The sequence below is a fragment of the Larimichthys crocea genome, chromosome XV (assembly GCF_000972845.2).
Source record: "Larimichthys crocea isolate SSNF chromosome XV, L_crocea_2.0, whole genome shotgun sequence".
In the NCBI taxonomy this organism is placed as follows: domain Eukaryota; kingdom Metazoa; phylum Chordata; class Actinopteri; family Sciaenidae; genus Larimichthys; species Larimichthys crocea.
The window spans coordinates 19,500,864-19,525,321 of record NC_040025.1 but is presented as its reverse complement, the minus strand read 5'-3'; the positions used below and the strand labels follow the sequence as shown (position 1 = coordinate 19,525,321).

Below are 24,458 nucleotides of genomic sequence, written 5' to 3'. Positions count from 1 at the left end.
GTTGGAGAGGGGCTAACTGACCCAGCCAGACCCATCACATACTCGCTCCCTCTAACAGCACCTCCTCCCAGCTCACTGAGCCTTAGGGAAGCCTGTGGTCTTCCGTGACCCTGGGCACAGGTCCAGCACTATTGGCTAATATATGTGGAAGTCAGTCCTTTGTGTTGAAATATTAATTTGGACAGTTCCAAGATAGGTCTTCGTCAAGGCAAGATTAGTTGTATGGCACATTTTATACACCAGGGTAATTCAAAGTGTTTTTCGGGAGAATAAAAATACATCAACAATAAAATATTTACAATTTTTAACAGGTGCAAAAGTGCAGCCAAGCCATAAGACATAAAAAATTGTAAACTACAGTTTAAATAAAGTGAAATACAGCAAATATTCCCATATTTAGATGTACAACATGAAAACAATAATAATGAAGGATTTTTAAAAGCTAAACTAAGAAGATAAGTCTCTGGCCATTACAGGGTAGATTAGGCAATGCAAAATTTAGCTTTGAGTTAAAAGTGTCTAATATCAACTGGGAGGTCATTCGAGGTCTGTGTTGCATGAAAACATAATACTGCTTCACTGTCTTTTGCCGTGACTCTCAACCGACAACCAGTCGGCTCCAGTGTGAGTGAGTGTGTAGCCGGTAGATAGATAGGGGGATTCATTCAGCATATGCTAAGCAGAACATCAGTAAATACAACAATTACAATTTATCAGCTTCAGTAGAAAACAGCAATCTATTTCCATGTTCAGCAGACATGAAGCAACATTAGCACTGGAAATGAGGTCGATGAGAGCAGTGAGACCGTAACACCAAAACAATGAGCATGAAGACGCTAAAATGCGCCATAGCTGAGGGTAACTACAGAGCTGGGTGATATTTAGTTACAAAGACAGAGCCTCTTTCACTTTGTCATTTTACCTATTGTTAATATGATGATATTAAAATAGAGTGCAGCTTTAAGTTACAATTACTATGTATTCACATTTTAATAATACTGTATAAATGTCACTGAATTCAGACAAAAGTAGACTCTGTAAATCTACAATACTTAACGACACCTTTATATTTACTTATTATCTAAAAGGACCACTGTGTGTTTGAATCTGCTTTGCGTTTCCTGTAAGAGTGACAGACGTGTCTCCAGCTTTCCACTGATGATTAGACCTAGTGGAGGTAGGAGGGAGTCAGACAGATCTTATTTATCAGTGTCTCCACTCAGTCACTGTCAAAGTCACCTTTATTGGCCTCCGAACTGCGTCCACATCCCCCCAGTGCTTAAACTTTCCCTTTCTCTACCCCCATTCTCCTCCTTTGATGAGTGACAGCTCAGCTAATGTAGTCACAGTCGGGTACAACACGAGGAAGGGGAGATAGAGGTAGGGTCGGTAGCAAAAGCTCAGCAGACAATCTCCTCCCAGCTTGATTGCAGGAAACGCAGCAGATGGGCCTTTGGAGGAAAAGAAGGATCCACAGGAAGCAGCTCTGCAGTGAGCTGCCTTTTGCAGGACAATAATAATGGTTTGTTCAAATTTACATTTTCTAATGATATGTCGACATAAAGCTGAGAACGTTTTTCAGAGATTTGTAGTCAGCTACCTGTCTGTGTCTGTGTTTCTCAGCTGGTGTGGTACGCCATCCCTCCTCAGAACTGCAGTGGATCAGTCAAGGTGGAAGTAATACACAAAGCAGCAACCAATTTCATCTGATCACAGACGGAAACGCAAAAAAATTTAAAACACAAAAAAAGTTACAATTTCAATACTTGTAGTATCTTTAATATTTAACATGTATTAAAATATCACAATAATCCATGTGTGGTCTGTTAAATGTTTTTTTTAAACACTTAATGCTAAGCTCTGACTTTATCAAACATATAATACTTTTAATTATTCATTATTATTCATACACTTTTAATTATTCATTCATCATTTTAGGCAAATATGACAATTGTAACAATCTTAATTGTTTGTCTCAATTTTCTATTTACTGAAACTTTAGCTACAGTCCACTAGCATTTGCGATGCTAGTACTTACATCTCTACATTTAAAGGTTTAATTTTGTTATTAGGTACACAATTCATGTATTATTTTTAGGTTTTAATTACTTTTTTTTAATTTTGCCTACTGTTTGCAGGTTACTTTGTGTCTTGGAGTTGCGAGGTGGCTTATCTTAGCTTTGCTTGCTAGCTAACATTATCGCTATTAAAACACTAAAAGCTTGCCAAATTACTTCACCAGCTAACTTGATCCATGATCATAACTTTAAGACAAAAGGTGTTTATTTGAGCCAATAATAATTGATGTCACGGTACAAAGCAAAGATCCAACTAACGACTGCTATTTTCTAGTCAAGAATGATGCAGGGCAAAGACCAGCTAGAGAACTGTAACATAAGATAAGTTGGGGTTGGCCGGCTGGCTGTGGATTGTCTGCATGGAGTTGGTCTGGTACAGTAGTGGTTGTTTTGTGGTGTTGGCTGAGGTGATAATTTGCAAATGGCAAGCTAATTAGTACCATGGAGTTCAGGAAGCTGACCGCAGTTCACTTAATGCCCAAATGTGTCATTATAAGCAAAGTTTTTTTGTTTTGTTTGTTTATCTTAGATAGAGAACATTTAAATTCAGCATTTTAATTTCCCATTTCGTGTCTTCTGGCACTGTTTTCTCAAAGTTAATTATCATTTGGATATTTGAGTGATCAAGAAATGTTTTGTCATACTGTACCAATAAAATGTCAAAACTGCTTTAATTGTCAATTTATGAGAACATTTCCATAAACAGCTTTTGAAAAGTGAATTGTTTTTCAAACCATCAAATGTCTGGAGACACATTTCCAGGTCTGTGACATTTCGAGGTTCTCATGACAACAGAAACCTTCTAATTACTTATAGTGACACTTAATCATCTTGTATTTAACACATGAAAACTGTTCTGGCATCACCATATTTTACATACTACAGATTCAATCTTGTCAATTAAATATAAATGAATGTCATATATTCTCAATATGGACACTACTCACTTTATACTGAATGGAGTTCATTGTTCGGAGGAAACAAAAAGGACAGGAATCCTTTCTTACAGACAGCTGCTTCATGACATTTTTCTTGTGCTATGACTAAAACGAAAAGAGCAACGTTCAAAAGAGTGCTGACAGAATGAGAAGTACCTGGACTGCAAGCAAATTAGTCTGCTATGTTGGTGAAAGAAAGATGGCTACCTGTCTTTTAGAGAGAGAACGAGAGATAAAGTGATAATGTGAAGAAAAAAAAGAAGAAAAAGGCATGTTCAATGTCAGTCAGTAGTCACTCAGTCTCCACGTGTCCTGTCCTGGTATACATGTGGATTTTTTTGTACTTTGAGCATTAAACACACTATTTAGCTTCAGAGAGAAATAGGCAACAGAAGCAAAGACACAAAAATGCTAAGTGGGTACACTTAGCACAGTGAAATGCTGAGTGGATACACTTAGTACTTTTTTGCACTTTTGGTATCCCATTTTAATTTGGTATTAGTGATGGAATTATGGCCAAATAGACCAGGGAAACAGCAAGCACTTAAAGCCATGCAACCTTATAAAGATTAGAGTTTATGACCAGTTAGAGTTATCCAACAACATCTGTTACATTGTAGCTCACGCAATCTTGCAGCACAAAATGTATTTGTGTAAGGCGATATAAATGATACTGTAGCAAATGAACACAACAAGCATATGCGCGTTAAATCTCAAACAGCTCAATCAAACTCTTGACATTGCAACTCCAGCTGGTGGCATCCTCCCTCTCCTAATTGGAGCTAGTAGGGATCCAGCCTCTCATCTCCTCCTCTTAAAGGTTATGAGAAATTATCGGCAAGAACGTGACTGTAACATGAGCACACATAGGAGAGGAGGTGCCAATAATGTCATGTCTCCCTCATCTTTATTTGACATAACAGTAATGGTTCAGCAAATTTATTTATTAACAAAAGCTGCCACACTAGCAGTCCATGAACATCAATCCTCAAACGTTTTCACACCTGCTTACTTGGGTGATTGATGCCAAAGAAAATTCATTTTTGAGGACACTGGGGTCATCTCTGAATGAGAGGAATATTCAGTCAAAGGAGGCGAGTGTGGAGCGAGGAGGCAAGGAAAAACAAATTTACTGTTAGAATACTTTTTTAACACTATGTTGGATAAAGGAACCATCGTTGTGCTGAGGGAATTTAAGTGGCAGTTGACTCTGATGGAGGAAATGTAACCTTGTTGCTGCGCCTCTATTACACACAGTCAATATTTTCATTTCATCTGAGACCCTTTGCCAGTGCAGCTCACAAATAGCATTTGGTGTCTTCACAAACAATTTACACTGGTACACAATGAAGCATGAAGTCTACTCCTACGACACAAGTCTGCCAGGTGTGGGCACAAACCAGGTTTTAGTCTGTGAGGAGTTCATAAATTCCAACCATCTTTTTTGGACATTCGTCAGATGAGTTCAGAAAATGACATGACTTACTTTGAAACACTCTGAGAAAGATCAATTAATCTCTCTGCTAGGGGTGCAGGGGTATGCTCAGGGTGGCCTCAGTGTGTCATCGAGCCACCCTTTAGGACTGCCCACAAAATCCTGGACTGAAAACTGGTAAAAACTGTTTTAACTTCTAACTCCACATTTTAGTCTTTTCACATTTCCAGCAACAATTTCCCAACATATTTACATATTTAATGTATTTTAAAAGAAATCTCAGAATTGAATTTAATGGATCAATGTCGAGGACACTATTGTTTAAAATCATGAATGCAAGTGCCATGATCACACCTAGAAAATCGTACAGCTCAAAATCACTCAAAATCACTGGTGCTAGAAGGTTGTGACATTGTGACTTCATCGAGAATGTGAATTAGAATTAAAGCTTCCAACGATTAGTCAACCACACAAATTTGTATAACAAAGTCTCTCACTCACTACTTTTATACAAATGAATTCATTCTTGTGGAGATTTTTAGGGCTGTCCTGTAAAAGTCAATGAGTCAACTTGCATTTTGTCAGTTGAGTCAGTGAACTGCGATGAAAGGCGAAAAGGGTGACAGAAACAAAGAGAAGCGTGACGGTGGACAGCGTGAGGTAGAGCAGAGGCTGCTCCAGTCTGTTGACTGCTCCCACTCTCGTCTCCAGTGATGAAGGTCAGTGAAGTCGTCTAAACCACATAAGGCGGTGGTGCAACCACCTCTACTGCCGTCCAGTGTGATTGTCTCTTCGTTTGACAGCACTGTCAGCAGCCCGGCAGGAGAGCCGCTCCATGGTGTGCTGGGATGGTGTACTGACTATAAGCACGATGCACACTTTTACTTTCTCTGTGTGAAAATCTGATGTTTTCACATCAAAGATGATGACAGATGGCATTTAAATGTGAGACTCGTATAGGCTGGTTTAGGAGTTTAATGTGGCACTAAACTGACAATAACTGTACAAGGGGACGGAATATATAGTGTATTGAAGAACACTGTAATAATGTTGAGTCTTCAAAAGAAATAATAGATCAAAAAAGCATGAACTAATGAAAACTGGCCATTGGTCATTGACCAAGCATAACATTTGTTGGGATCCGAGGAGCTAAAACCCCTCAACCTGTATCCAGCAACCAATTTTTTTAACCCACCTGACTTCTTGTGGGCTAATAAATGTTATATTCGTTGTACCTGTGCATCCACGAGAAGGTGTCTCATCAGGGTCATTGACTTCTGCAGTGTCTCCTTCTCAGGGGGACGGAAGGCATGCTCCTCCTGCTCCAGGGGCTTGGGGCCAGTAACCATGAAGCTTGCAATCTGGTCATTCAGGCTGTTCAGAGACTGCACGGCTAGAGGGAGACACAATAATGAATGTCATCACAAATCAGGCTGTTAACACACAGCATTTTGACACGCTGATTTAAAAAATAGCAGTCATTAATCTGGTGAATTTCACTGAAACTGCACTCCTCTTGATCCTTTTGGAAATAAAAAATCTGGCATTACAAAAGACAATTAAAGAGTGAAAGATACAGCTTTTTATATGAGTGCAGGCAGGCTTAAGTGGATCATAAAATGCTTTCAATACAAGAGCTCAACCACACATACACACACACACATATTTCTTCTTCCTGTGCAGAAACAGGAGAGATAACACAGTGGAAGAACATGTCTTCCTACTGTCACATTGTCACCGACTTTCTCCGTCAACGCCCTTTCTGGTCCAGAATGTTCCATGTCGGCCTGAGAGCCATCCTGTTTTTGTTTCCCTGTTCTTGCCCTTATGTGTCCCTGGCAATCCTTTCAGGTTTCCTCCCCAGCTAAGCTTCCACATTAAAAACTAGCCAGCCCCTACTGTATTTCCTACTTCTCACACACATGCACACACACACACACACACACATACACACATAGACTTCCTCTACCCGCTTCCATTTGCCATTAATCCCACTTAGTCTTTGAAAGGTCAACACAACTATTTCCGAGGCCACCCACATAGTGGAAGTGTTGGATAAATGAAAGAGTTGAAGAAAAAGCAATTTCCATATTTTTTCTGCCTTTTTAGCATAAGTATCTTTTGTTTTTTTCATGAGCTGCTACACTAACCCCTAATGTCTCATTATCTATCTTCCTGGCATTTAAACTTTTCTAAAACCTCAAACTTACAGCTTTGTCAGTTATAAAGAGAGTCGAAGGTGCAGTGATCAAAGGTCGACCTTCTGTCCAGAGGTCATCTGATACAGACTGTGGCCTATCTCTAAATCTCTTGTGTTTTGCTGGAATCATACACTGACACATTTCTGCCAAATAAAGAAACCCAAACCTGCTAAATCCATACAGAGAAGGATGATTTTAGGCCAAGAATTTGGATAGAGTCTTTCAGGATGAAAATATAAAGCCTCTTTTATACACAAAAGCCCACGCGGGGGGAAAAAAAAAGAAAAAAGAAAAAAAAAAGAGACAGAGAGCATAGATTAATGTGTTACATAACCGAACATTTTTTTCACCGTGGTTGACATTTCCAAGCAACCAAGCTTTGAGTAGGAAATTTGACAAGTCGGCACCGAAGGCGGCGGAAGATAAGAAGGGAAAGAGGGGGTTGAAGAGGAAGACTGTGTCCCCTCGAGGTGAGAGTTGAAAAGACGTCAGATGTTTGAATACGTGAGTGGGCTGGTTGTCGCCTGAGTTCACAGACAAGCCAGCCAGTTCACCTCTCTAAACGCTGTCTTAACACATAAGTAGATGGGCTACAGTAAGGTGGTGGGTGAGCAGGAGTCTGTTCTTACACATTTTACAGTTCTTTGATTGTAATTGATTTAAAGGCAAAGAGACACATTTTCTATTCCTGCTAATTTCTGCATATTTTTAGTGGGAACCACACCAATAATGCATATAGCCTCTTCTCTCCTTCAATCTAGCATTGGTGGATGTGATTTCAGCTGCTTACTCCTAGTGCCCTCTACAGGCCCATTAATGAACATGCAGGCACTTGGTGACTCAATTGTGTAATATTGATCATTTCCCTGCTCATATCCTGAGAACACAAACACTGAACAGCCTTAGGTTTTGTGAACCAGCACAGCTTCGAGATGCACAGTAAGGGAAATCATTTCAAAGGCAGACACAAAAAATGCAGGAGCAAAGTCAGGATGTAGATTCAGCTCTAGTTATGTAGGACATGCAGAGGAGATCAGTGAAGGGCTAGAGTGTGCTTTGGATATTTCCAAGTTTTAGGCTTGGATGTGAAATAATACACCCACTCTCAAATTCTACATTTACAAGGAAAATTCATGAAGGGCGGATATATTGCAGGACTGTTGTATCAGACCGCATTAGTATCAGCAACATAGTAGTTTGCAGTTCTGTTAAACTGGACTAAAACTGAAATGTGTTTGTAATATTCTTACCCTCTTGAGTTTGCAAATGTGGTCAGCAAAACATTCACATCTAGTCGGCACTTGGATTAAACCAAAAAAAATAATTGCAATTTGTGAAAGATGTTACAGGTTACGTTACTTGACGCGTGCTAAAAAGATTTACATCCCCACTCCATGCATGACCATGTTCTCTAATGCAGTTTAAATATTTGACCAACAGTGTTTTACAGTGTTTGACTTCAATGTCATTTTTAATCTATGAAATCAAATTGATACTTTTTTTCTTTGCCAAGATTGTCTCTTGTCTTGTTTTACTCTTTTTAAATAATCAACCATCTACAGAACTTCACTACGTTATTTTTCTACTTCTTCTAATCATCATTATTATTAACTATTATTAATATTATTAATATTGTTTCCAGTGAACCTCTTATCATTTAAAAATACATCATACAAACAGCACCAGGATTAATGACGCCGTTCACACAGATACACTGCAGACAAAGTCCACACTATAGTTGTTATTTCACACATGAAGCAACAACAGGAGACTCTCTGTGTCAGACGAGTTCTCACATGTTGACTAAACTTTACAAACTGAGTCTCAAAATGACGTCACAGCTCTGTGACGCAGTCAAAAACTAATTGTTCCATTGCAGTCCATGCTAGCTAAGCAGCTAAACTTTTTTTGTGTTTAGATCCCGTCCTGTGTGGGTCATTACACTGTCATTGGTCAGGCGTGCACACACACAGTGTGACAATCTGTCAATATAAATCAGCCATCAGCCAACACTTTTTTGTTCTCCTCCGATCTTCATTGATCTCATAAGTGGCCTCTGTGAAGACTGAATGACGGAAATCCGTTGTAGCTACGGAGAACTCGACTCGAAGTCGACTAGCTGATCAACAACTATTTTGATCATTTATTATTTTTTTCATTCATTAAACTTTGGTCTTTTGGTCAAGCAAAACATCATTTGAAGACATTATCTTGTGATGGAAATTCTTCACTTTTTTCAGATATTTTATAGACAAAGCCATGAATCATAATCAATACAGAAAATAATTGTTACCTAGTACTCTCAGTATAATTAAGGCCAGCTCTACACACCAGTCGTGGCCAGGGCCATGCCTCAGTGTTTCCCTCTTCCCCTGCACACCTGCCAATCATCAGCAATCAGTACTCCTGTCTGCCACCAAGCAATCACCTCTGCCTCCAAGAGCTCTGGACAAGCTGACACTCCTGGCTGGATCGTAGTTGTACTCACGGTTTGTTTTTGTACTATGCATCCTGCTCAGCAGCCTATTTGATTTTGTACCAGTCTATAGCAGTTTGTTTGCCTGCCAGTCCGTGAGGCTTACAACTATTCTCCCTGTCTCAGGATTGTCTGCCTGCCTGCTTGTCTCGTCATCCACAAAGCCCGTCAACCAGCTCATCATCCCTCGGATTCTCTCTACCAAGTCTCCACCCGGACTCCTTCCGCCTCACCACAGCCTGCCACATCTCTCCCGGTTACTGCCGGTATTCTCAATAAAAGACTTGATTCAGTTTACCTTCCTGTTCAGTGTCTGTTTTTGGGTTCAGTTTAAGTATATCATGACAACACCACTGCGAACTACAACATCGATAGTAAGCAGTTGATTGAATACATCTGACAGTGTCAGTCAAAAAAATTGTAAAAATCTTTGTAAATGTAAAAATTACGACTGGTTGCATGAGATCTTACAGATGTATCTATTATAATAAAATGGCCACTTACAAAAGTAAAATTAAAAGGTAGTATGGATGAAGACATTTTAAAACAAATAATGGAGTTTAAAATCAAGATTCATAGCCATTGATCATCAAAGCTGCACCACGCAAGTCAATATAGACATTTGCTGCAGAACGATGGGTCAAAGCGCACTAACCTTTACCACATACGTTCAACATCAAATATCGACTCTCCAGTCGCCAATACTGCGATCATTAAGCCTTCCAAGCAACAAGATGCAGTCAAATGGTTTGGAAGCATCACGCATCATTTCACAGACAAACTATTACCAGTTTAATGAAGCACACAATCAATACTGTTTCCTTCATGTGTATCAACAGAAATCAATAATCATATACACACAAACACTTCTCTCCATCCTACATGCTGCGCTTTCTACACCTACAATTATTGATTACAGTTTTCATCATATTATAGATTATATAAAACATCATTACTACTTGGAGCTGGTGCTTTGGTGTGTTTAACTGTTCCCTCAGTTCAGGCCCTGTAACAACAAACATTGTAGTATAAAACTTTTATAGGCTCTAACTAATATTAGCCATATAAAACATTTACGATGTTACTTTCAACCACGTATTCTGTTTCCAAAGTAACCCAATATATCACTGTGACAGAAAGGCTAATTCAGTGACATTGCTGCCAAGGATAACGGTGCAAAACAGACCAAACTACAGGGACTGTCATTCTGTGTCTTGAATCTGCAAACTGTAATAGATTTCACCTGCAGCTTGCCTTCAGCGAATCTGAAAGCTGATGAAAGAGAGGCAACGGTATGGAGGTGGGAAGGGAAAAGAACGAAGAAATTGCAGTACTTAGGTTAAAATGAAAAAATCAAATTGTCATTCCAGCTCAGCCCTTCTGCTTTACCTGTCTCCTTTCCTCTTTCTGTCGTCTCTCTTCTATCTGTGTCTTGCTAGCATAGGCAAATCGCACAGTGCCTTCCATGTCCTCCTATAGAGCAGGGAACAGCACAACAAATGAGGAGGGGAGGCCGAGGCAGCACCCCATCAGGCCTTTATCTGCTCAGGAGGGAGAACTCTAGGGTGCCGGGGGGAAATCAGATCACTTCAGATGAAAAATGTTTGAATGAGTCTATGCAGCAAACCTAATAGGATAACGTGCAGTACTCAGGCTAAAGTCGGGATGAAAGGGGCTCATTTCATGGGAATTGTTCATGGAATACGTGAAATCTTGGTGAAATGTTGAGAAACATGGAGAGGTGATGGTCCAAAATCAATTTCTGGGGTTTCTGATGTCAGTCTTACATTTGCTGCTGAGCTGTATAACATTATACTCATCCAAGGTCTTTATCTTGGTGTGTGAAGTATTTAATAACTTACTTTACACTGCACATTTTACCATCTGTGTTAGAAAGCAGTTTATGTTTTAGCTCAAACTGAGAGTAACTAATGTATTTCTTTTAAGGCTTTGGAGATCAACATAATTATTTTTCCACAACGTGAGGTTTTGAAAGCATTGTTTTACTCAGTACTGAAACACTTCCTTTGTATGAACCAGCATTAAAATTTTCACACAATACCGAGGCCTAATTATCAGATCTCTCTGAGATGTTTCATTTGTCCTGTGATTGATTATTAATTATTTAAAGCTAAGCAAGCCTTTTCTGTTTTTTGTAAAAAAAAAAAAATCCTTTGAGGCATTCTTTTGAAGAAAGGCAGCATAAATAAATTCAATTTAAGTCCATCCCTCTGCAGTCATCCATGAGAGTGGGTAACTCTTTCACATACCCAGCCGATGGCTCCCTTTTTGATTGTTCATACAATGGTTCAATTTAAAAAGAACTTGCACATTTTTTTTTTTGTTAATAAAAAGAAGTTGGCCTTATTTAGCCTGTTTCTTCTCCAAAATCTTATTTTCCAGGCGGGTTTGCTCGAGCCAGGGAATAGTGCTTTTTGTGTTCATTTTAGTGAGACTAATTCCTTTGGGCTTAACGGGAAGTCTGGCATGTGGTTTAGTGTGTGTGTGCACAATTAAGCACAGTATAAAATGATGCACTTCTTAAACATCTGGCAAATTGAACAGATGGGCTATAAGAGCTGTAAAGATAAAGCAAATTAATTCAAGTATGTGTGAGTCCATAAATGGCATCATTAACGTCATAATAATAGAGTTATTTTAGACCACGGTAAACTCCTGTTAGGCTCTGAGAAGCAGCAGAAGATTGTGAATGTGGAGAGAACACACAAATAAATCAGATTTTCATACAGAAAATGGGATTCTAAAACTACATTTTAAAGGATAAATGAAAAGACAAGACATTTTTAGCAAAGACTACAACCCGGACCAAGACTCTGAAGTAAGAGTGGCAGTAAATACTTTAAAATACAAGACGGCAAGTGGGAAGAGCTAAAACTGACTTAATGTGAGATATTCTGAATCAGAGACATCAGTCCTGATCTCATGCCACAGAATGTTATGGCATAAATTTAAGTACAGTCTCCAAAAGCATTTCAACAGGAAATACTTGGTAGTAGTGCTATACAACATTGCCCCCTAATGGTGACAATAAAACACCACAGTATAGGCCCATTGTTGATCTTAATGTAAACCAAAGTAGTCTTATTAATAGTCTTGTTTACATTGCAGCACTTCCATTAAATTTAATTTCCACTGAGAAAGAAATCACTGAGGTGAGAAACATTCACGTCATAAAACATGAAAAGGAGCACAGCAATCATTAAAAAATTAATATCAAGTTCAAGTCTGTTAGTGTGAAAACACACGGCCTGATAAGAACGTGTTTGTGCACAGTTCAGTCTCATGAGGAAATCTCAGAGGACATTTTAAGCATATTATATGTTATGAAGTGTTTTTACTGCTCGACACCTGATGTGTGCTCAGATGACGTTTGAAGTGTTTTCAGAAGCTCTCTCTGGATCTTTGAATGTGGAGGCTGGTGGGAGATATGAAGGCAGGCAGTCAAAAGGAACCATCTTCACTGAAAACTAGACACAATGAGCATCGGCATACAATATGCATGAACGTAGGCTGGAAAATCTGTGGTCCTATGCAGTGATATATGAATCAAAGTACAAATCACAAATCACAAGAAAATGATTTTTGTGCAGGGGGTTTGTGGGAATGAGGGTTTGACAGCAATTTGAGATGCTGTAAGCATGACAGCAACTATTAAATCAAGCCAAAATTTGACTTTACAAGTACGAATAGATGTCAGTTTTTGACAAAGACAGAAATATGAAGTCATCACTTTGGGCTCTGAGAAATTGTGATGTGCATTTTTCACAATCTTTTGACATTCTCTGATAAATGGAAATCATTATTTGCAGCCCTATTCTGCATGCGTTCTTCTGTGCACACGTGAAAACATGACGCAGGACAGAATTTAACATTCATGAATAAACCACAGGTCATTGGCAAACCATAAGCAGGCTGCAAATAGGTTCACACATTATCCATGTTTACAAGCATGTACACAAATGCACATAATGCCACCCGACTTCCCAGTTGCAAGATTCACATGCTAATGATAAAGAGACAGAGATGGCGCAGGAACATTTCACATCATTTGTTTGGTGGAGCCGAACCCCGAGGGTTCTGTTTCTGTGAAGTAGAAAGCAGCAAGCAGAACTCTCCCATCTCTGCAGAGCTCATTAAACTCCACTAATCGTATATGTTACCGCTGTAATGGGTGGAATAAAGGGAGAGAAGGCGAAATGAGATGTGGGTTCCTGGAGGTGGTTATCTGTGCACTTAAAAAAATGGTTTGTGTGCATGCCTGTGATAGAGAAATCTGGCACTGGCTCGCTATATCATCCTATTTTTCCCTTCAGCAGAGTATGTAGCCCCCTCAATTTCTCCCTCATGTTTCTGAAGATCTTTACATGACTGAAGCTCTCTTCTCTTTGGCCTCATTCTTATTATTTTCTGCTGCACTTGAAACAACATCCTCAACTGTTAAATGGATTACAGGCAGGTTTGAGTTTGTACTTGTATTTCAGCATGAGAGAATAATAAAAAAGCAGTATCTGATGTCCAGGCACAAAGGCACAGCAGCTGTAACATGATTAGACTAATGTTGTTTGTGCATGAACTTCATCTTCTAATAATGTAGCCTCATAAACAGACTCTGGGCTCTTAAGTTAAAAGGAAAGGCCTCATATTTCATGCTTTGTAATCTCTGGTCGGTCACAGCCAACACAAAGCTCTGCACAAACAGGAAGGATTCCATACAAAAAGCCCCGCTGCCAATGTCTAGATGAGATTAAACTGTTATGTCAACTCAAAACCGTCTGGCTTTTTTTTTTATGCCTTGAGAACGTTGTGTGAAGTCTTTTCATAGATACCGGGTGGTCTGAGAATGTGCTGTTCGCAGCGTATCTCTGAACGGAGAAGAACTTCCTTTGTAAATATTGTCAAAGTTTGAATCTAGGCCAAGTATCTAGAGGCTGATGAATCTCTGCCTATGTTTGTTGCAAAAACAGATTTTCATTTGTTTGTTGAATCTACCCCAACTATGATGATTAAAATGTGAATCCCAGGATAAACTGAAGTTCAGAGTTGAACGTCTGAGCACTGCAACAACATCTCACATCCACGAGGTGGGATTTTTGAATGCTACATATTTTCTGTGCAATGCTGTGTGAATTTTAACAGGGGGAGGGGGGGCTCGCTGTGAAATGATTTCAAATGCTCTCTAACCGGATTATGCACTTTCTCTGAACTCACGGAAGAACAAAGTTAATGGCTAATGTTGAGTGCATTAGCAGGAAAGTCTGACTACAGTAACTGGCCTTAATGTTTTCATGTTTTTAGTTAAACTGACAAACCACTACTACTCCCACACATCACACAACCTATACACTCTGAAAAATTCATGGTGTTTTTGGTGGCAAAAGTTGCTGGTCAGTGAAAATGATGCTGTGAATATGAGGCACGGTTGCCTGTAATGCAAGTAGACATATCTGCTGTACCGCAGCTTCTCAAACTACACTTGAGGAGTCTGTATACTGGCATCAGGAGAGACGGTGGGAGGGGGTGCCATGAATCACACTTGACAAGACCATTTCCTTTCACTGTCATCCCTGCTGATTTGGCTGTGGGGGCTGGCAGCCGCTGCCAAAACATAAACAAGAGGGATTACATGTATAATGACAGTCCACTGTCAGGGTTTAGTGTTTAAGTTAAAACTGAATGTTGCGTTTCATCAGGGAACTTCTATTTAATGAAGCAGCTTCTGTGGACTTGTGTCTAATTAAATGTGATTTAAATGGTCTCTGAGCACTGAGAAATCAAGAAAATGCTCATTAAATTGACTGCGTTGTATTGTTTTTTTTTTCTTGCATAGTCATCTACAAAGACTACAATGATCAAGAACAAGTGCTTAGATGATCTAATAATGACCAGAAAAAAGTGTTATCTCTTCATGCAGAGTTACGGTTTATTTGCCAACATTTCACAATATTTGTCTATAACTTCTGCTCTAACCACAGTATAAAGGAAGGGGAGGATAGTGATGCTCACAGCATTAAAAATTTGATTTACGTGACATATGAATGATTTTGAATTGATGCAATTCCTATAAGGATCCCTTAAGCATTGAGTAGGATATTGACGAATGAGTGTATTGGGAGTTATGGACATTTTGCAGTTGAAAAAAATAGTTTTTTATAAACAAATGCACAATACATTACATAATAAACAAATTACATAATGATCAATCAACCTTCTTCAGTGTGAGTATTTGATGATGATAAACTCAATATGAATTGATATGAAAGGATCAATTTAAAGACATCTGCATGGCTTTATCTGGCTCTTTTTTTATTTATTTATTTATTTTTGTGACTTTATCATCTATGAAACAAACAAGAAATCTATTGATCTGGAAAGTAATTGGCAGTTTTATAATACTTTTCAGCTGACATAAATTGGTAGATAGCATCGTCCATACCAGTGTGAGTTGGGTGTGAGAGACTAACCTATCAGTAGAAAATTATTGACAACCTGCTCATAATTAGGTGATCTATGATCTATGATCTATGCAGAGTGACACAGACATGTTTTTTTTTGTAAAGAAACAGACAAGTTCATTGGTGAGCTTTAGAGGTGTTGATAGGCAGATTTGGTTTCCTTTGCACAGAGCCAGGCTACTTGTTTCCCCACACTTTCAGTCGGTCAGTCTGCAGCTTCAGACAGACCTGTTCGAGCCATATCAATCTTCTCACCTCAGTCTCAGTAAGAATATGAATAAGCAAAATTTTCCTTCTTTAAGATCGTTTTAAATTCATAATAATTCATTTCCATGACAGGAATTTAAAAAATCTAACATGTTGTTAGGTTTGGTTTCTCTTAAATGTTGTCGCAGTACTTGCAGTAAACTCAACACGGACATCTTAACTGTTCTGACATGACCGATCTTTGGGGTCAGCTCAGTCTCACAGCCCTGCGTGGTTTTCCAGCCTGCTGTGTCGTTCCATCCTAACACCTCGGCTAGAGTGAGATTACTCCCTTAGGCAGCGGGGCCTCTGATAATTACAGTGGAAGGTGAGATTTTAAGCCTCTGCGCACATCCAGAGAATTAAATATAGTCCTCTAACCTTGGTTAAATGATATAGTATAGCATTTTTATTATGTCTTTGCCTGATAACTGAGAAAAACTTTACAATTAGTCCTGACTGAGTATTCAGCTTTTAATTAATTTAATGAGAACATCATTTCTTCACCTATAATGCTGTTCTAGTCGATCAGTGAGAGAACAGCAAAAAGCAAGGACATCTGAGAAAATAAGAACTGTGTTTGTGTCCATTATACTGATATATTACATATATTATTCTCTCATTAGGCTCTTTGTACACCACATGAGGCATTATGGTTACTCTTCGCTGGTTTCCCACTTGCAATAAAAGTAATAAGGGATGTTTCTTCTCTTCTCTTGTTTATTAGGTTACCAGTGCTGACATTAACAGTATCGACTTCAAGCTCCTTTCTCTCCTGCTGCTTTTAACAACCTGAAGTGTTTGGAGTTTCTTGTGCGTAATATGTGACACTGAGGACCAAAAAACTTTCTGCACTGCCAAAATATTATGTTATGCTTATTGAATACACAGCAGGAAGCAAAATCATTTCAGCCACTGGCCCTCATCAGGGTTTAATCAGTCATTTTGCAACACACTAATATAAGCCAAGGGTTGCAGTACAGTTATTTCTTAGTGGAGTTAATTAGAATATTCTAACATAATGTTTGAGTGGAGGCATTTCAATTTGTGACTCCATCTACTGGTTTCTGTGTTGGTACGGGACAGCTAATTTAAACAGGCGATTTCTTGTGAAGCTTCAATTAGCTTTTGGAAAATCTCTCACAATTCCGAGTTTTCCGAGCCGAAATTGTTGCAAATTTTTTACACATCAGAAGGAAGTTACTGCAATGTGTTCAAGAAAAAGTAGCTATTATCTCATCAGCTAACCGTGGATACAGTATGTTCTGTTCAATTTAGTGTTGATAGATATTTTTATAGATGTTATAGATAGTTTTTGGACAATCATTACCGTTCCCACTTTGTCTTCTCAAAGTCACAGCAGGTGCTATTCTTATACTTCAAATGTACAACACTTGTCCTCTAATCCTGGATGTGTTTGGGATTAAACTCTAATCTTTTATCATTCATCAATGATCTCTCGTCTGACAGAAGAAAGCTTGGCGGAGATGGATTGTCTAGATGAGGGAGCACGGATGCCTGGAGGGAGGATTTAGAAGCGGGAAAAGTGAAGGATTAGAGACTAGGATTGACGTGATTGGCCCAAAAAAAAAAAAATCACATGCTGCCCATGATGCATCATCCACCTGCCGCTGCAGATAAATGCAGTCAACAGAAAAAAAAACAACAACATGGGAATAGAAACACGTGTCATGTGAATACCAAACAATAGGAAACATGCTGTGAAACAATCACAACTGCAAACATAATCAACTTTATGTGATTAGTGGGGATTACAGTTTGCTTGCAGATGAGCCAGAAGAGAAATGATTTGTCCTAAATCATGGCATGATTCCCCGTGATCGTTCAAATAGAGTTAAACCGACACTCTGGCTCTGAGTTTTATTCAAAATCCTGTAATTCTATTGTGAGCACGATGGGAAAATCTGACGCAATGCTCCCCCATTGCGCATTGCGCCGGAAGTCAGACTGTGCCAGTCTCTCAAATGTGTAACCACCTGAGAGCAGAAATTACATTTTTACTTCACGAGCAGGACTATAGATTCTATTTTCTTAATTATACTACATCTACCGCCAAGGGAAAGCAAATTATGAGATCAAGAATCTGCACAATTGGAGAAGAATTTAACACAATTATCTATTCATATTCCATGTACAGTAATACATGTGCTTTTCCAGCTGTCACAAAACGATTAATAGCTACTTTTTATGGTTTCTAAGGCTCAGTTGAAACACACAGCTGTGGAATGGAGGTAGCTGGTTGAGACCGCCTGCAGCCTGGCTATTGGCGAACATCCAGCCCTGCCAGCTTGTGGCCCGGCCCATGCTGCTGCTGTGCATCACTGCTAGCTGATATGATAATCACAGAACTACTGAGAGGAGAGCTGACTGGTTGCTTGTACACCAGTTGGACACTTATGCCAACGAAAATCGAATCAGTACGCCGCAGTGAGTCTCAGTGAGGACTGATTATGTTATGCTGAGTGTGTTGCCCGCACCTGTGCAGTGGCGTATATAGTTGGGTGCCACATTAGCACTCATTCAGTCACTTCAGGGACTGATGTGCAATGCAGGAAATGTCACTTTTCCTGCAGATCCAAAACTCTCATGCAATCTCATGCAAAATCTGATCTCAAATGACTCGCCTGCTTGAATCACTTTTATTAAAATGATAAAGTAATCCATAATCCTCCAGAGACCACAATGCTTTTCAAACAGCTCAAGCAGCGACAGATATCAGTGTGATTCATATCACTAATTTAAAGTAGCCCCCTGGGTTAGTAATAATATTAATTAATGATATCATTTCATAAGCCCTTCTCTCAAAAAGTAGTAAAAAATAAAACAAAGTCAGAGTGCCTGCTCACCTTTAAACATCCACAGTCTACCCTTGCAACTGAAATAACAAAGAGTGGCTCATCGTACTACAGTGGGAAATGGGATTTTTCTTCACTGTCCATCTGTCAGAGCTAGATATAAGATATGCAGATATGGAAAAACACAGGACTGTTTATTTATAGGCCAAACTACAAGTAAACAGCTTTATGCATCCATACAGGAAGATGTCAACACGTCTGTTGGTAACTCTGATAAAACACAAAGAAATGTTGTATTGTATATGGACTAAGTGACATGAACTGGGACTCACTACCAATTAGCAAAACATTGCTTATGCAAACAGTCGGGGTGCTGATTGAACCAACAATAATCATTAGTATCAACGTTTGGTAGTAGAACAGCTGTCTTCCCTTAATGCTGGTGTTTTCTTTGCTTTCCTCTGTACTGAAACATACACGACTAAACTCAGACTCCCGTAAAGTCCATACTGCTCTCCTCTTGATTTTACGAGTTCATTTCTTCAGCCAAAGATCACAACTATGAAAATGTGCGCTAGCTGACTGTTAACTGCTGCAGGTCAGTTGATTCCTGTTAGCAGGGTTAATGTCTCTGCTTTCATTATCTTCTTCTCTGTCAGTTACATGACCTGTTTCTGCAAATTTTGGTTTAGTTCACCCACCATTTGAAAATGTGTCTGTGGGAGACAGGATGTTTACAGCTTATGAGAGCTCACCTAAAATATATAAAAGAAAAAAAAGTATTTTTGGTTTTATTTGCAATATCCATCTTTGAGATTACTCTCTTTCCAGAGACCATATCCCTGTTATTCTGGATAATCCACAGGAAATGCTGTTAACATAATTTCTTTGGTAGAAAGTAGTTCCAATAAGTGTTCACAGTGAGGTGTTTTGGTTTAACTGGCCATTATAGATCTAGTTTGTAGGATTTAGTGGCATCTAGGTATGGTAGCTGATTGCAAACCAATCCTAGTGTGAAGGAAAAACTATGGTAGTCATGAAATATGCAAAAATGTGAATGGCACTAGAGCAAATGTTTAGTCCATGTTTTTGTCCATTCTGAGTTACTGAAACACGGCAGTTCAACATGGCACACTGGAAGAACATAAAAGACTCTTTCTAAGGTTAAAAAAAAAATACATTATTTTTAGACCACAGTTTTCTGGCAATATTCTTTTTGCCCTTAACTTTTCCAACAATTCAGAAAAAGTTGCAATTTTCAATTGTTTTATATTATAAATGTTTTGTTTTTGTTTTTCACATTTGTCCGGAGGCTGCTCTGATAAAAAAGTCCCAAATACATTACTGCACTTCTTTGTCTTGTGGGCATGTGGATGTAGATGAACATGACAAACACTCAGCCAAGAGTGAATTTTGAATTAAGCTGGAAATTAACTTTTAAAAAAGAACAGATCTTTTTGTGGCCTTTATCTGATGCATGAATAATATATTAATTGATTAAGACTAGCGTAATTGATGATTGACTTAAAGTCAGAAATAATGATGTTCAAATAGCTTTAGATGCAGCAAATATGTTACATTGATCTGCTGTTAAATAATGCATGCTAGACTGGAGCAGCAAGCAGTCAAAGTGTTACAGTACATCTATTTGAAGCTCCAAAGCACAGATACCATCTACTGTAACGTCCTTGAAGGTATGGTATACCATAGCCCACTCTGCACACAATGCAGCACCACATCTTTGCAGTAATAAACATGTTATCTTTTTATGGCATTAGCTTTCATTGCACTGTAGATACAATCAGTAGGCTAAAGTGTTTCTTTATCCGGGCTTACTGGTGCTATATTTCTTTTATATGATCCTGAGGAGAAAGACACGAAAGGCGCCACAACAATTTTAAACACACAGAATCTGTATTCAGAATGAACCCTATATGCGACAGGATGTGCTAACAGGTCATATTATTATATTTTTAAGGCCGTTCAGCACAAGAGAGGACAAGTAGAGTGAGACGCAGGACATGCAGACACAAAGCCTGCTGACCCAAACTCTGCTTTCAATCAGGGTCCTCTGGCAGCGCGCTTATTCATCTGAAGGTTAATGGAAGTTGGAGATGTCCAATTCTGAGCACAGGAATGGGTAAGAGGGGGTGGCACTGTAAATTTTGAGTGTGCCAGGTGTCCCATGGTCTGCTGCTTAAACTCAAATGACTGCCTTGACAGCAGTTTTCCCCCTCTGTGAGGAGTTTTGAATAATAGACTTTGCCCGCTTTGAAAACGATTCCCAGCACAACTTGACACAAATGTTTTGCTGCCACCGAAAAAACATTTACAAGTACCCATCATCTCTGTATGTGCAATTTGAAAAAAAAAAAGATTTGCATAGTTCATATAGTCTTCCATGTGGCTGAGTGAGCAAGCTCTATATTTTGCATGTGATCCTCACGCCCTGCTGGGATTTAGCTTTGCAGATGGCAATACAAAGATTCATGTGAGGAAGAGTAGAGCCGCTGGTACACATGGATGACCTGCATTCATCTGTGATTGACCTGTCAAGAACAGGTCTAGACATAAAGTACGTCAGGGTGTGTTACGTATTTAGAATCTCTTTTTCCTGTGAGGTAGGCAAAAGTTTTTGTTGTTTACTTATGTTTAAAAAAAATGTACGATTAATCAAGACTTTTCCGAAGCAGATACCCACTGAGCTGAAGACAAATGTCTACTGAAACCACATTACAGTCACAACATTATCTGAGTTATACTGTATTCTCACTGTTGTTCGTAAGATAAACACAAGTATGCAGCAATGTTCACCCCAAACCACTGCACAGCATGTTCTCTGACAGTTATCAGGAGTCATGATTGTGCTTTCTGTCGGAAAACTGAATTATTTTCTGTGGTAAAACATTTTCCCCCTCTCTGACTGAATCTGTGCGAGATGGTTTTAAATCTGGCTGAGTGATAATGTATCTCCTGTGGCTTCATTTCTTCAATTATGTGACATGAACTTAACTTAATAGCACATCAAAATGGCAGCAGATGAAGCGTGAATGATAGTATCACTACAGTTTCCTATAAGAGCAAACGAAAACAAACCAAAATCTCGAGAACAAATCTGTGACTCACCACGTGAAAAAAAAAAAAAAAGATGTTACCTTGCTGAGTGCACACATTGACTGTACCGGCAGACCTCTTGCAACGTGACTCCTTCATGACTCTACATGATTAGCAACACCAGAAGCATGAAGCTAATCTCTTACTGCAGGAAAGCCCACCGGGTAAGGGGGTGTGAGGAATCTGTGAGTGTGCAGCAGCCATAACCCAAGTGGAAGAAGGAGAGGAATTAATCACTTCAAAGAAGACCAAAATAAGTTCTACACCTGCAGTGGTCACGTATTAAAACTTCAAATCACGTTCACCTCTTCTGAGCAGGGATTTACCAACGTTTTATTGAGGTATTAAAGGGGACATTCAAGGGTAAAGTGGTCTGTAAGAAAGCAGTCTCTAACTTTGACTGACGATATGCACTCTCCTCCAGTCAGCGTTTGTAATGTCTCTGAAAGTCGGAATGTTATTTGGGTTTTAATGGAAATAAAGCGATGATTAAATCAAGCATCAAGTCATCATCACATCTATCTATGAGTGACAACCAAGATCAGACAAACAGATCATTAATATTAATATGTACTAATGATTTATCATTTGTTAAATGCTCTGTTCTTTACATGGGATTAAATAATATGTATTATGTATTTTAATCATTGATTTCAACACATTAAAAGCAGAAAAGTATAGGGTGCAAAATCCACTTCAACACACATGTAGAAATTCATAGTCAAAATTAGCGTTAAACATGAATCATTTCACCTGCTGATTGATTTGCAGACTGACAACATATTATATTTGGAATTTGGGCCACGAGATGATAGCAGACAAGCAACAGCCAAAAATCTCAAGTCCTGGTGAATAATATCGATCAACAATTACATCAAAAGCCTGCAAGCTTCAAATAATTTTCTGTTTCTACATTATTGGCTGTTTAAACAGACATTACTGTGTTGGGAATTGTGTGCAGTGTTGGGAAAACCTTTTTATGTCCATAGCTGTCAACAAGAAGCGTAGATGACAGCACAATTACAGGCGATGGGTGATCGATAGAGATAACGCTCCACCTTGAATGAACCAACCTTGAAAAGTCATACACATAAGAAATGAAGTTTTCCCTGAATGCTTTGACTATTTCAGAGCGAGGGAAGGAAGTTGTCACACTCCCTCGACAAACGGGAGCAGCGGCTGCTCAGGGGATTTCTGACAACGCATCACAACACTGAACTCAGAACAAATCACACCTCCAGCGGGGAGTAAGAGAATTGTAGCAGGATTATGCACCTGGCAGTGCCACGTGAATGTGATTCATGAGTTTAAAAAAAAAAATCTGTCAAGTGTTTATTCTGCCAGAGTACCACCAGAAGGTTGTTAATATTCAAGTCTTTGGGCATGTGCAACACTCATGTAATGGATTTTCTCTCTGCAATTGAGGCAGGCCTTTGCATATAGCTGAGGGACTTCTGATCCAATGATGGGTGACAGCCAAAGATAACACAAAAAAAAATAAAAATCCGCCTTATAATTACTGTTCAGATATTGCCAACCAGCGCTACTGTGGATTAGTCTTCCAGCAGCTCTGTAACAGTATGTAAGGTTGTTGCTAAAAATAGAAAAAAAAAAAACATGCATCTCTTATTCACACAATTTGCAGCTTGCTCACTTTCTTGCCCCCGTCCCCTCCCTCTTCACTCCTTCCATCTCCCGTTCTCTTCCATTCCCTCCCTCACACATCCGAAATCACAGACATGCAGCACAAGCTTCAAAGAGCATAGATAACTCGGCGAGTACAAGACTGACTGTAATTCACCACAACAGTAATGCCATTTTGCACAATCACAGAGAGTGGCATTTGGGTTTAATTCACTCAGCACTCACCTTTCTCGACTATGCTGTGACCGATAAGTCAAGGCATTAAAGGGGAGTCACGTTGAGTGAGCTCCACAGTTTGATTTCAAGTTGTCTTGAAGTTTGGTTTTGAATGTGAGAAATCAATCAAGGCGGGGTAAGAGCATATTTAAAATAAATGTGCATCAACTATTGAATATTCAGAGTGACTGTATTTTCAGCCAAAAAACAAATTGCACAAAGGAGGCTCGACATGCCTCTTGACATTTTCCCCAAAAAGTCTGATCCGTTGCCTGCTGCGTTCTCTGCTCTGCGTGGATGTGAAGTGCGTAATCATTTCAATCCAAATCAAATCAATTCAAATCAAGAAACCTATCCAATCTAAGCTATTCTGATTACAACTAAAGACTCCAACAAATAAACAACCCTGAACCTACAAAAAGAACAAATAACAGAGGAGCAGTTCTGTGAAAGAAGCAATTCAAAGAAAGTTTCGGTTGTGCATAGAAAGAAGTCTAACATTTGCTTTCATTTTGCAAAAAAAGCAGCTCAACTCAATTCAAAGGGAAAAACCAAGGTCCAGCCTTATATGGCAGTTGAACTGGAGAAAGAAAATCTGCTCTTGTGCCACAGTAGAAGAACATACCCAGCAGATACAAATATGTATATAGAATCATTGAAATCTGTCGCAAACCTGCGAAAAATCATACTCAGTCGACTACACATCAGGTCAGTGATGGGGCATTTTTTTGTTTTAGGAATAATGTAACCTACATGAGAGCACCCGAGGAGGATTTTGTCATGCTGTCAAGTTTGTTCCTGCAAAAAGAACCCAAGCAAAA

The 24,458-nt window shown here is 39.1% G+C and overlaps 1 protein-coding gene across 5 annotated transcripts in view; it reads right to left on the bottom strand.

Annotated features, from left to right (window-relative positions):
- Positions 1–24,458, bottom strand: part of LOC104920222 (kazrin) — a 158,614-nt gene that overhangs the window by 132,471 nt on the left and 1,685 nt on the right. For all 5 annotated transcript variants that reach the window (XR_003463788.1, XM_027288286.1, XM_027288285.1 and 2 more), the window contains exon 2: positions 5,687–5,844. Coding sequence is in view for 4 of the 5 variants with exons in the window: in XM_027288286.1 (XP_027144087.1) it covers positions 5,687–5,844 (158 nt within the window). In the remaining variant the exon portion in view is untranslated. The remainder of the gene's footprint in view (positions 1–5,686; positions 5,845–24,458) is intronic.